At 42.2% G+C, this 14,564-nt stretch overlaps 1 protein-coding gene across 1 annotated transcript in view; it reads right to left on the reverse strand.

Annotated features, from left to right (window-relative positions):
* Positions 1–14,290, reverse strand: part of SATB2 (SATB homeobox 2) — a 107,350-nt gene extending 93,060 nt beyond the window's left edge. Inside the window, exon 1 of the mRNA XM_008940947.1 lies at positions 14,119–14,290. Coding sequence (XP_008939195.1) covers positions 14,119–14,290 — 172 coding nt within the window. The remainder of the gene's footprint in view (positions 1–14,118) is intronic.
* Between the last annotated feature and the right edge of the window lie 274 nt (positions 14,291–14,564).

The raw sequence follows: 14,564 nt of genomic DNA on the forward strand, positions 1-14,564 counted from the left end.
TAACAACATATTACTCAGTACTGAAGTCCTCTTTTTTCTGGGAAGAATTAGAAAACATATGAACTCTCCTATAATATTCAGTGGTTTGCTGAGCATGACTATGGTCCAGCCACATGCCATAGTGTATATATAGCCTTACAAGTTTATAACATACTGAGGTTTCTGCTTAATTTAAATCTACTACTGAATTCTAATACCTAGTTCTCTCATTTCCCCATCTCCACACATCTCCCACCAGCACTCAGTGCCAAAGGCTCAGAAATAACAAAAGTGCCACAGGAGGCCCCGGGCGTGTGTAAAACCAGCACAGACCCATGCTGGATCACACTGTCACATGCCTGCACACCCACAAAGTAATGTGCTTCAGAGAGCAATGCTGTATCCCAAAGTTACCAACCAGCTCCTTTCGGTTCCCAGCAAATTAAAATGCTTGGATTCTTTTCTGCTCCACATTCTCGTGCCAAAGACAGGGTCATGCTCACAAACTTCTGATGGAATCCTCTCAGATATTATTTTTTATCTCTCCAAATTAATATTTTAAAGAGAAGCAGAAGCTCTTCTCATACTTTGTACTCATACTTCCTTCAGAGTTCCAGAAGTGTGGGGAAGAAAAGGTTGAGAATTAGCAATGCTAGGTATTGCACTCCCACACAGGGTTAATTTTGTTTCTGAATAGCATGCAGAAGTCTGTCCCACCCATCAGATGAACTACAATACTTCTATTACCCTTCTGCCACCTCCTTCTGTACAAGCACAGCCCTTTTTCTGTAAAGCATGTTATATAAATGACTCAATCCAGCAAGCACAGAAATCAGGGATTTTTTTTGCTTCCAGGTTTAAACTCATGGTTCCTCGTATCATACAGCATCTTCTTACTCCTAAATACTACATCACACAACTAGCTACATGAAAAAAGACATTCAGTAGGTGTTATGAGATAGAGGAGAGCAGGACCAGCCTTCCTTTATGCAGAAGCTGCTACAACACGAGACCTCAATGAACGGGGCAACGATCCATGTCAAAAATAGAACATATTCTTCTCTTTCTTCCTGTTAAGCTACAAGCTGCAGTTCACTACTGCTCTGGGAAAACAACTGCAGGTTTTGTAAAAGACAAATGCTATGTCAACGTAAGAAGTTATTTTGTCATAAAGCAATTCCATTTTGTATGTAAAAATCCGGGGGCTAGGGGCTATCTACTGCAGGACATGCAACCTACAGCCACGCTGCTGCAAATGCAAATTCAGACATCCATCTTGCCACACAGAACGTAGGACGGTTTTAATAGTCCTAAATACAGTTCAATTAACAGCATCTTGCATTCAGAGGCAGTTTCTGGATACATGGCCAGATAAAAACTAGACAAAATGCAAAGCATTCGAAGGAAAACAAAGTACATGCTATTAATTGCATGGGAGCTAACACTGCCATCATGTAAGCCTCGGTGAAAACATGATTTGATTTTATTTTTAAATTTATTGTGATCTCTTAAAAGTCATTCCATTTAAACAGCATTGCACAATTTTCAGACAACTGAATCTGTGAAAAAAGCCTTATGGCTTTGTGTCAGTTCTTTCCACATTATTATGGTGCAAAGGCTACATAAATTTATCTCCTTCTAATTCTGGATTTTTTTAAAATATCAAGACACTGGGGTTTGTTTTTCCATCTGCAGCTCAGATTTCTCCATCTTACTCACATTTACATGCAGAACCACAGTTTATGCACAAGAGACAGAGATAAAAAGGAGAAGGGTGCAGGAGAAGCCCTGAAGACTTTTGATGGCAATTTTGTTCTGTGACAGTCTCTCCTTCCACAAAACCCACACTGCAGCCGTGAGGCACCACCGTGCCACGCCAGGACTGCAGCTGTGCCAGCAACACCATCCCAACCTCGCTTCAGCCAAAAGGGGAAGGAGAAGAGTGGGACTGGGGAGCTGCTGCACCTCAGTGAGATGGTGCAGGTACTCTACCAGGAATCCTGCTGCTTTCCCTCACAGAGACATGACGTTGCTATTACAAACAGCATTCAAACACTTGCTGTCTTGGCCCTCTCCTTTTTTGCTTTCTCCCTCCCTGCTTCCCTGTGCAGAAACACACTTAAAACTGCAAAGCACGAAAAGTCCTTGCAAAATGAAATTTTATTACAGAGCTACTGAAAGGTGAGGGGAAAAAAATCTCATGTTTTTATGGTAATAAAAATATTCATTAACCTTGTTATTGAAATAACTTTGGGTTATTAGGCACAAATGTTTTGTGAAAGTGTAATCCCCATTTCACCATAAATGCTGCTGTTTTTGTCTCCTATCACTCAAACCAGACCTTGGAATCTCTCTATCTAAAAATTATTACATTACTTTCCTACTTGCCTTTATGAAGTGCCATAATGTTCTTTTGGCCCCCGCCTAGAAAAAATTGTAAATGTATACATACATTGGGATTTAGACAATTTGGCACCATTTTTGGTATCTGGGAATAACAACCAGCTTAACAGAAGCAGCTTTGTATCAGTAAACTTCATAATAAAAGTACGTCTGGATAAATAAATAAAAGAACATCTCTACTATAAAATACCAAACTAATCCTTGTGATAAATGTAATCAATCCTTGAAAGGTCAGTGGAGTATTAATTTGTTCCTTTATGAACAATATACTGGCACTATATAATGTTATGGGCTTTAATCTAACCTGCTTAAATAAACGTTCAGTAACACTCGAACAGCCTTGGCACCAACACTGACACAGTTCAGTACAAAATGGTAAATCTACCACAAAGCATTTTAAGCTTTCAATGACCAAATAAAACCTCATGGAGAGTATTTACAACTCCACTGTCCTGCACATCAGTTGTTCTTCCCAACTAGAAACCAGAACTGTAATCCTTCGCCTGTGGCATCTCCTACTAGCAGGAAACTACCACTTTACATACAGCAAGCCACCTTTTCTGAGACAAAGGCTGCTTTTGAAACCAACAGGTATTTCCTCTGTGAACAAAAGAAAAGTTCCATGTTTGAGTCAAGAGGCAGCTATCACTGCTTCTATGAATGCATATAAAACATATTTCCTTTGGAACAGATTTATCCCCTTCTGCACAGGGTTTTATTTTATGGGCGGGGCTGGGTTTTGTCGATTTGGGTTTCTTCATTTCATGGCAATTAGTTGTAAAACACCTTAAGATGCATTGCCAGAATGACTGCTCGACAAACAGCACTTTGTATCCTATTGTAAAATATTCAGACAATCCCAAACAAATGGTGTCTGTAATAAAAATACTGCCATATATCTTCATTTGTACTAGAACAAATCAGTTTTATTTGTTCATTCTGCGGTTTAGTGTCATAGGTCTCTTAGAAAAGATAATTTATAATTCCTTATGCAATTAGATATGAAATTAAGTCATCTTACTCTGCAGAAGAATTTATAATAAAGAGACCAGGTTCAACCAGTTCCACTGAAAATATTTTGATAGTGTCAAAAAAGACAGCATAAAAATCTTTAGTGTTTTAACAAATTAACACATGCCTTTTGGGTAAAGTACTGTACATGCTGTTAATCTTTTAATTAGGTTCTCGATTTCACATACACATTAATGGGGGGGGTGTTTAGCAATCAGAAAATTCAATTGCACGGTGTTGCTATAATCTTTCAGCAAAGAGATCAGAAAAAAACCAAACAACTGGCATGTGTAGCCCTCTATTTAAAAGCTCCACAATAAAATATTAATACATCTTTGTGAATATTACCAACAAAATACAACTCTTCAATTTTTTAAGCAAATAAATACAGCTTTCAGATTGAGAAAAAAAAACAAAACTATGTTCTCCATGCTGAAGCCACAGGAAAAGAAAATTTTATGTTCGTAATGTATGTAGTTTTTAGACCCATCATCGACATTGAAAAATGTGTAATTGATGCTATCTATATAAATGGATACATAAATAGTGATGTTTGAAATACATTCTACGGCAGCATTTCACAAAATGCCAATTTTCTGATGCTGACTGCCGTGTAATTCTGCCGAAACATCTCCTCCCAGGATCCTGAAAAGATTTAGTATTATCTATAGCTCATTATTTGACACATTCTTTTCCTTGAGCATTTGGTCCATCCTCAGTTTCAACACAAGATAAACACTTCTTCCCCGACAGATTATTTCATAGATTCTATAGCTGGTGCCGAAAAAAGCCCTACTCAGAAAGGCAGACAAACTGCCATCAGTTCACAGTCCCTATGCCAAGGGACATTTTTAGCATGGAGTTGTCACTGTGAAAGTAGGAACCATCTACTAGCTATCCCACATAATGATTTTTGTTAGAAAAAGGAAAAAGGCCAAAATGTGGCTAAGCAGCAAGTATATTATAAAAACAAAGTATGAAAGCAATTTAGCTAAGGATCCTGACTGGCACATGCATTCTCCTCCTAGCTCCCTCGTCTGAACTTAACTCATTATTGGGAACAGTGGGAACAGCCAGGTAAAGTCAAAGATACTGCATGTCCAAAGCTGGGGAGTGAAAATGGAATAAAACACAGACCCCAGATCCCAGGATTACTATAGCTTTATTGTTTAATTGACAGCTGCTTCATCCTAGAAGAATTTCCTTCTATTGGAATAAAGTTGAAAGTAAAATCACCCATAAATACACAGTGAAAAATATCCCAACCATATCTCATTCAACTTGGTGTAATAATGCCTTTTTCTTAATCACACCTGTATAAACCTGTTAAAGCTGTCTGGATAAATCAAAGGTATTCACTGGCCAAAAGGAAGATGGGAGTATGAGCAATTCTGCATAAGCCAATATGGAGAGGAAGAGACACCTCCCTGAATAAACAAAAAGCTGAGTGGACAGAAGGACACACAGACCTGCTTCTCTCAGACACAGCTTGAGTTTGAACCTTCACTGGTACCCTCTGAGTGAATTTCCAGTGAGCAGGACAGTAGGGAAAAGGAGCTCACCAACAGCAGTGCCTTTTGCTCATCCTTTTCCATTCTGTAAATGCTGCCATCATCTCCTGCAGACCCCAGAGGACACACAATGCAGGAGGGCAGACTGCCCTTGTAAAATTCAACCGGTATGAAGAGATGCAAACATCAGATGCAGTTGCTGACTGGCAAGTCCATTTATATACTCCAGTAAGGGCCAGGAGGATTAAAGCCCAGTCCCTCCTACAACACTCACGTGCTGATGGGAGAAACCTCCAAACTGACCTTTTGCTGTCAATGCCAGAAGGGGCTTTCCTGAAGAGATGATCAGACACAGAACAGGGGTCAGCGTGTTTGCTCCCTCTCTTTTTTTTTTTCTTTTTAAAAAACAAGCAAACAGGAAATACTTTCTGTTTCTTCCTTTTATGTTTCTCTCTTTACTTTGTTAGGTTTTCTGTTTCAAAACAAACTGGCTTTCATGCTTAGCTTGTCTACATTGTTAAAGGGGGCAGAGAAGTACTGCCTTACACCACGAGCTTGCAAGGGTCCCCACAGCCAAGATCATTGCTCTCCACATGTTCAAACCAATTCCCTTCACACGTGCAGCAAGATCACTTGTGCACCAGGACACTGACGATAAATGGACTTCAGACACACTTGCCAGCAGAAAAAGCTGTTTTCTCCCCAGCAGCATACCCGTTATAAATGTTGCACAGGGGAACCTATGCCCAAGGCAAACCAAAGATCCTAGAAGCTGGGATGTGCTTCCCACTAAGCAAAAGTCAATCCAGGGGATGAGCCCAGCCTCTGCGAGGTCAAAGAAAAAAGCAGCTGGAGGTGGGCTCAGCTTTGTTGCCCTGTGTGAAGGCAGATGTGGCAAGGCAATCTGCAGCTGGAGCAAAAAGCATCCCCTCATGCCACAGGGTTAAAATGCTGCTTCCCTTATCTAGAGCAGGGACTGGGGAAAAAAAAAATAAATCTCAGCAGCCAAGAATGTCTAAAAAACAAAAGGGAAAAACAAAAAAAGTGGAGCAAAAAGCATCCCCTCATGCCACAGGGTTAAAATGCTGCTTCCCTTATCTAGAGCAGGGACTGGGGAAAAAAAAAAATAAATCTCAGCAGCCAAGAATGTCTAAAAAACAAAAGGGAAAAAAAAAAAAAGGCAGCACTACCCTAATGCGTTAACGACCACCAGGCTTTGTTCTCCTCATACTACTGAATGTTTAAATATTTAGCTTGTTAGCTAACAGACTGCTAACTGCACCTCATTTTCCTTCCCTGGACAGAGGCAGACCTAGTTTAACCTAATTTATACTCCTTTTTAAATATAGCACTGCTTCATTATCAAATTCATGCAAGAAAAAGACAACAAAATTTTATTTTAAATTAAAATTAATAAAGACCATTTCCCAATTTTCCTCAAAAATAGTATTGGTTCATGGGCTTATAAGCTTAGCTGAGAGGTTGGGAAGGGGGCCAAGAAAAATCAGGATTTATTATATGCTGGTCTAAGTTTTTAACTGAGTACACATAGTCCTTTTGGAGTGAACTTGATTTTTATTCTATCCCAAACTACTCTAAGGGTTGCTGTGACACACAAAAAAGCCTGTAGCTCCATTTCCCCAGCACCTTTTCACTGGTTTACAAAACTGACAGAATATGTGAAAATCTTTTCTTGAGGAGCGCAAAGCTTGAAGAAACTTCTGTCCTGCAGCATTATCTATTTGCACTCAGCCTGCAATGTAAAGTGAATGAAAGCACTGAGGAATACAGCCCTCAACTAACAAAAGCAGCGATTTGCTCTTGCACCCTTAGCAGTATTTCTCAGAAATAAAGGGGGAGAGAGAGGAACAAAAGGTTTAATGATTTCTACCCCTAGCACATTCTGAGTTGGATCCATTATGACTGTGGAACAAAGGACACACACCTCACTGCAACAAGTCCACTGGAGCCTCCGAAGCCCTCCCCAAAACATGATGCCTTTCAAAGCACTTGGCCTCAAACTCTCCCTGCAGTGTGCAAAGTCTCCCAGACACGCCGGGGAGGCAGAAAGGGTGTTCCAGTGGGTGTTTGAGTGCTGAGCTGCTCGGCTCTGCCTCTGGTTGCCCTCCTCTAAGCTGTTCAAATACTAATAAATTACCCATTTACTTATACTATCCAGATGGTTGCCATCTAGAAAAATAGATTATTATTTGTAGAAGGCTTTGTTCCATCACAAGAATCCTGTAAATAATATATTGGGATCAGAAAGCCAATACCACGTGGCAACTTTTACACAGACCAGCATGGGGGGGTGGCAGGGAAGAAAAGGAAAGAGAGACCTTTCCTGACCATGGCTTAGAAGTTAAGAACTTTCACAGACAGCTTATCAAAGAACCAAATATTCACTACAGTTTGTGCTGCTGGGATAATGAGGTTACTAAGAATAACACTACAAGCGGAGAATGAGGGTGACAAGTAACCTGAAAGGTCAGTTTATTAACTGGACTTTTCCCATATATATTATACTTTTATATAAATTTAAGTTTGTGTATGTATCAAATATGTGTGTATTTATACTCTAGATTAAACGATGAATATATTATGTGTTTATATATATATAAAGCAAAGTAAAACATAACACATATTCCATGTACATAAATATAAATATGACATCCTAAAATTTGTGTCACATTTTCCACAGAAAAAAACCCCCACGCACTAAGTTTAGTAAACCCTAGAAATATAAGCAGCTTCAATCTCTACCTCTTATTTTTTACACAAGATTTCTTAAGCATTCTCAGCAATGCTTAAAGAGAATTCTGGGACTTTAATTGAAATGGCATGAGATGCTGAACCTTTAACAACAGTGTCTTTCAAGTCCTGTGTCCATTATGCACTGAAATGCCTATCTAAAAAAAAAAAAAAAACAAAGAAGGAAGAGGTTTTCAATATCCTCATTAAATTCTGACTTTCTCTCATGGTTCCTGTAATTGAGTTTCACTTAGAGTTGTGGTGAAGTTTTGTAGGGAAGACAAAACAGTGATTTGCTGGTAAATGTCTGTATATAGGGAGGGAAATAAATATTTGAGAAGTATTCAGCCGACTTTCTTCAAACATCAGGGAGAAAGACAAAGAATACAACTCAAGCAATGTACAATTCAAGAAGGAGCAGCTTTTACAAGGAAAACTTTGATCTGGATGGCTGAGTCCTGCTGCAAGAAATCCAGACTGCTTAGCAAACCCAGACAAGTTGTCATGAAATCGCATGGCAGAGTTTACTGCAATACATCCATTTCAGGCACACCCCTCACACATATTACTGCTAAATTATTCGATTTGGGCCTTGTACAATTTTACCTGAAAAACTGGAGAGAAGAACCAAGAGTTTACCCGTAAAAAGCATCCCCAGTAGAAGCAAGGGGGGCAAAGGGGACTACGCTAAAGGTTATGGAGCTGTTAATTACAGATGTAGTAAGAACAAACACTGCTGAAAAGAGTTCCAAAGCTTGTGTTGGTTTCTTTCATTTGTTTAGGACCGGGTGTGTTTTGATTTAGGAGGTGAAACTTAGCAAAGTAGCAGCAAACAGTGGCAGAGCCAGGAAATGGCCTAACATTTAGTTTGTTGTTTGCTGTATTGTCTTGTTATTTAAGTCGTTATATCATCAGTGTCTCTCCAATTCATTAAAGCAAATATAATAAGGACTAGAAGGTCTTTGATCACATGAACAGGGAGCCGTGGCTCAGACATACAAAAGACACTGGGAACTTGGCTAAGGAGTCAGAAGATCCCAGATTACAGCACCCTTATAATTTGTTGCACATTATATATTGGAAAAACCTGAGCTCAGCTTCCCTCTCATTTTTCCCGTCCTGCTACCTTGCAGTTGTGTTAAAAACAGCACATCAAGCTCTTGCCAGCTGCAGCAAACGTAGCTGTATACACCAAGCATTGTCCAGCAGGGTTTCACCACACTTTTACTGTACCCCTTTCTTGATACAGAAACATAAAACCAGCTTGTGCGTGTTCAATACAGCCCCCAGCTGGTATGTTCTGCCTTTACCTGACATGCAGTTGGAAACTATTATGGTCCCAGAGGCAGCACCAATGGTAATATTTCACAGGATCTTACCCTACTAATCATCCATCCTTCCAACTGGCCCAGAGCCCTACCCTCTTGGATCAGCTTGGGCAAATCTGCTCCCTCATCAGGATTTACACCCTTCAAATATTTGTACCCATGGCAATAATCCCATAAGTGGCAGGATGGTGATGCTGGTCTCACAAAGGGTAGCCAGAGTGGAGGAGCTCAGCACTCAGCCTGCCACATCCTCACACACAGCAGCCAGGGGTTTGGGCTCATTCGTTAAACGTCCCCCAATCAAACTGATCTGGTCTCTGCTTTGAAACACTACTTAAATGCAGGCAGGAAGCGCAAGAGGCCTCCAATTAACAGCAGAGAGCAGGGCTCAGCTCCCACATTTAGACCCTTGAGGGAAAGGACCACGTTTGCAGTCTGGGTTCCTTCCTGCCCCGGCACTGTGCGCTGTGGATCCAGAGGGGAGCCCTCGCGTGTCCCTGCCGTGGTGTCCTTGCTATGCAGTCAGCAGAGCCATCGTTCTCTCTTGCTGCAGCTCACTGCAAGGACAGCTCCACTAGTGCTCCAGAGCACAGTGCTCTGCAGAAGCACCAAAGCAAGCTCAGAGCTTCACAGGCAAGGCAGCTGCAGAAGGACACTTCATCCTGAGACACGCCTCTGGGTGTCATGCCATTAGGGCAGAGGTACCCCATCAGCCCCTCTGGCGAGGCACTGCCCAACAGCAACAAAACTCTCTTCTTCCCCACCTGAGCCGTGAAAGGCTGGCAGAGCTGTGTGCCCTCAGCTCAGCAACTCCCAGTCCCCACAGAGCACCACTCTCCTCCACGCCTGGCGACTGCAGCTCCACAGGGCATCACAAGGTACTTACATCTTCTCCATTTCTCATTCTCGTCTTATAAGACAAGACCCCACTGACCACTGACCAGCTTCCAGACTTCCACTCAGAGCAGCCACCAGGCTTCCCACCCTCCAGTCAGCACACAGCACCAGAGGAAAGCAGGCAGCACAAAGAGAGGCCTCTAAGGCACTAGCACAAGGCACTGCCTCTTGCCATAGATCTCCTCACAGCAATATATTGCTCAAGAAACAGGGCCTGGCAACCTCTACAGTGACAGGGATAGGAAAGATCTAATGTTTTCCTTGGTCTCTGTTAACTTCCCCCTGCTGCTTTCTTACCTCTCCTTCTGCTCCACTTGGCACCTCAGCACCAGTTCATTCTCCTGTACACTCCTTTCCTTGTGGTGGCCACACACGCCAACTAACCCAACTAACTACTTTATCAGTGCCCAGTGAAAGCTGCCCACAGGCAGCAGTCAGGGCAGGCACTTCACACTGCCCTGCCAACACACCCAGCAGAAGCACCTGGGAGGAGAAAGCAAACTCCACTTCAACAGCCCACTCAGCTTTGCAAGCTTCTGCAGACAGTATACACCAGCTCCATGTACACACTCGTGACAGCTAAAAAGGAAAAAAAATATATACATAGACTCACAAGAAATCACACTGTTTTCTTTCTCCTAAAGATTCTAAGTAGAACTTCCAAAAAGCACCAGATTAGCACCATTCTTCCTCCACTCCACCGAGGAGGGAATTGACTTTCACAGCAGGCCCCAAAGCTGCAGGACTGCACACAGAGTACTCCAGATTGCAGCTACTTGGATACTACTCTGGTCCCAGCTCTCAGCCCTATCTCTGTATGTAGCCCCCACCAGTTCCTTTCTATTGCACAGCCCAGTTAGAATAGCCCACCCAAAAAACAAATGAAATTTAAAAATTTGCATCAGGGCATGTAAATTTTATTAAACCAGACGCAGAACAGGTGCCTCTTTAAGGCATGACTCTCTTCCTCTCTGGAAGGCAACGTGTAGCAGGTTCTCTAGTCTCAGGTGTAGACTCAAGTGATGATTAAAAAAAACAAACCATAAATGTTTATTAAACCTTTGTTGCCATTCACACCACCAACTTTCACACCCCAGTGCCAAGCTGTTAACGAATTCCCATGCTGTTCCAGAAGACTTTTCACAGCTACTGTCAGGAAAGGGAAGTTTCACAAGGGCAGCACTCGCTGGAGAAGTCTGTGCTCCCACTACCATCAACAAAAAATGTTCACAACCAGCTGTTTGTGGAATAAACACATCCTGCCCAAACTGTGTGGGAATAAAGAGCTTCTTCCAGTGAGCCACAGGGCCACCTTCTTGTACACCTCCTGATATATATTTGTCTCAAGATTATTTATGCTAAGCCTTCTCTGTTTACTTAATGACCAGGACTGAAAATGAGCCACGATAAGCCGAGTGACCACAAGCTGGCACGTGGGGCTCCAGGCCAAGTGGCAGCTGTGTGTGCAGGCTACAGCTCATCTGCTCGGACACGGCGTCACCTCCCCGGGGAGCTCTGCAGCTCCAGGCTGCTGCCCAGGCAGGCAGCCCCGTGGCAGGGCCCTTTTGGGCACACAGACCCCTCAGGGAGGCCACGCACCACCTACCCCTCTGTGCCACATCTCCTTTCTGGCACCCACAGCCAGCTCTCTTATTTGCCACCAGAGACCCTGTTCTAAATGGAACAGGCAAAGGCAAGATGTTTCCCACAAGATGAAGTGAACGTTGCTGCTCCTCTCAGAGTCACCCAAAACAAGGAGGGGTGGGGGGAGTAATGAAATGCTTTCCCAACTCAAAAGCTGACAATTATTACACGCTATGTGACATCTTAGACAGCCTTTACAAAAAAAAAGCTTTGAGAAGCTCTCGTTTGCCTTGTCCCTGGAGGACATGGGGACACCTACTCATGGCAGTGTTTTGCAGAGCACATTGCTCAAAGCTTTACCATTTTGAACAATGCACCTGAGGTTCTTCAGCCTCTCATGCAGATCCTGTAATTCAGCTGATCATAAAGCACAAAAAAACCTAAGTAACTGTTAATCAACGTATATTGCTAGATGAAATCAATCCCAAGCACTAGAACAGAAGCAGACTTCTACAACCTGAGTAACACAAATAGCTTTAATTTTTTTCCTCTTTTTAATATCAGAAAATTGTTCCCAAATAAGTCCTTATACCAACAATTTAGCAGCATGCTTGTCAAGCCTAGTTTACAGATTATAGCCCAATATTCTATAGATTTTCTCATTAAACAAAACAGTCTCAGAGATCTATTAGCCCTCTGTCTCTGCCTGTACCTCATCTCCCAGCTTGCAGACAGCCAGCACAGAAGCAAGATACTACAGAACATGCTGCATACTTCAGCTTCCTATCTTAAAATCAGTGTGACCTCCAGTATTTGCCCAGGATGTATAAAAGACTTTGGAGAACTGGTCCTTCAGTGTGAAGGTAAATAAACTCACCAAGTAAGAGATTTGTTAGCTGACAGATCTTTAAGGTATTTTCTGTCGTTTCTAAATATTATACCACCTGATGTTTTCTAGGGGAAGGTAACTGCTGCCTTAAAGACAAAAATGCTGAAGTCTTTTTAGACTAATTACAACAAATATGCAACCTTTATTTTCTAGAGAAGTTACCCGAGCCACACACCAAGAAAAAGATTGGTATCTGAACCTGCTCATTGTTAAAGCCTGCAGTTCACAAACAGTGGCTGTTTCCTCCCTGCACAGTGACTAATTTCCTTCATGAGTCAATCTGTCTCCTCCTTGCCATGCTCACCACGGAGAGATGCTGCAAACGCAGGGTTCCCCCAAGTGAGATGCTCAGCTCGTGTGGATCACTGCACTGAGTGGCATGCCGCCTTGGAGCAGGTTTCTTGCAAAGCCCATTCCACTTCCTAAGTGCCAAGAATCAAATCTTGGCCACCTAACGCACCGTGTTCCGCATGTTCGCTCCGAACACGTTGAGCAACTGTGTTAACTGAGATGGATAGTGCTGTCAAAGAGGAAGCTGGCTCACCAGGATGGAAACGGGGATTCGCTGACCTCTTACATTCAGGAAAAAAGTGTCCCCAACATGACGTGAAATGTTTCATATTAAAAAACAAAACAACTACCTTCTCGCAGAGCTTTTATTCCCCTATTATGTAAATAAACACATGTGCATGAGCTCTGTGTCTACAAAGAACCTGAGCCTCTCTCACAGAGCTGAGGCTGACATAGGAAATGAATCATTATCACCCTGCCTGGAAAGAAGTTTCTACAAGGAGCCTGCGCTATTAACCACTGCCGGGAACTCCCAAGTTCGCTGCTCCCTCTGCTCCTGCCTTCAAACTCTTAGCCATACAAAATAACTAAAGCCAACAGATAAAATCCAAACCCCCAGGCAAAGCTTCTGTTTAACTACGCTAAATGTACACAGGTTTTATTGGTGACATGGAGATGAAACTGAAACTTGCAGGCTTCCAATCCAAAAGAATAAGCACTGAAATAACCTGGTTAGTATAAAAAAGCCTCTTGAAATGCACAGTTCATTCTGGAAAGAATTTTTTCGCAACCCACCACCCCCCTGCCCATCTCCCTCAAGATCAGAATTTTAGGTTTGCTTTTTTCAAGCTTATATTTTGGGTAGAGAGAGGAAAGCTTTGTTTATTTTAAGACTTTGCAGCTACTGGAGAATCATCTCTGAAGGGAAAGGACTCTGGAGCTTCACAAAGGGCTTTGCAGCAGTATAGTAGGCAAATGAAAACAGAGAAATCAGTCTGTGCCTTTAGTACTACAACTACTGGCCATAAGGAGAACATGTATATAGACACAATCATTATATGCAATGTATAATTTTAAAAATGAGAGATTATAATATGCTGTTCAAAATGGCCCTGATACAAAGAGGAATACTAGATACAATCTAGCTGTTCACCTAAAGGTTCTATTCAGCTCTTCTCTGCTGACTTCCTTGCAGCAGCAACCTGCCTCGTGGTACAGAACAAATGTGTCATGAATATGCTGGCTGATCATTATCACCACATTTCACACTTCAGCAAGATCCAGCTAATGCTTTCTAGGCAGGCTAACAAGGTAGGGCTTGTTGTACACCTAGTTTAAGGTTAAGCAATCAATACAACCGATAGTTATCTTCCAAGATTTGCCACCACTTTTCTCGCTTTCTCCTTCCATCACACAACCTCAGGTGCTGTCTTTTGCCAGTGTAAAGAAGGGGGAAAAGAACTTTATCGAATACCTTGTGCCTGAGCCGCAGAACTGTGGGAATACCCCAGAGCCAGGAGCGCTGTCTCCACCAGCTGGCTAAAGAGCACATCTTTGCGAACCAGAACGAACTCGGCGTGCTCCTCTCGGTTATCGTATTCAAGAGAGGCATCCGACTGCTCCACCACACAAAAGACTGGAATCATCAAACCTAGATGGGAAAAAAAACAACAAAAAACAACAAAGCATCAATAAGAGAGGGACAAGAAGTGTGTCGTACATCTCTGATTAAAGCTGTAAATTGTAACACCTCCTAGAAGGCTCATCTTAAGTGGAAATCTGCCTTTCTTCCCTGTGGGATAGCTTTTGTTTTCTTTCCAAGGGAAATACTGAAGTCTCATCACTTGACTCATTTAAAAACCACACTAAAAGCTCCAGAGAATACAATTCAGGAACAGAATCACAGTCAGCAAGAGGACG

The sequence above is a fragment of the Merops nubicus genome, unplaced genomic scaffold, assembly GCF_000691845.1.
Source record: "Merops nubicus isolate BGI_N331 unplaced genomic scaffold, ASM69184v1 scaffold18615, whole genome shotgun sequence".
NCBI classification, from domain to species: domain Eukaryota; kingdom Metazoa; phylum Chordata; class Aves; order Coraciiformes; family Meropidae; genus Merops; species Merops nubicus.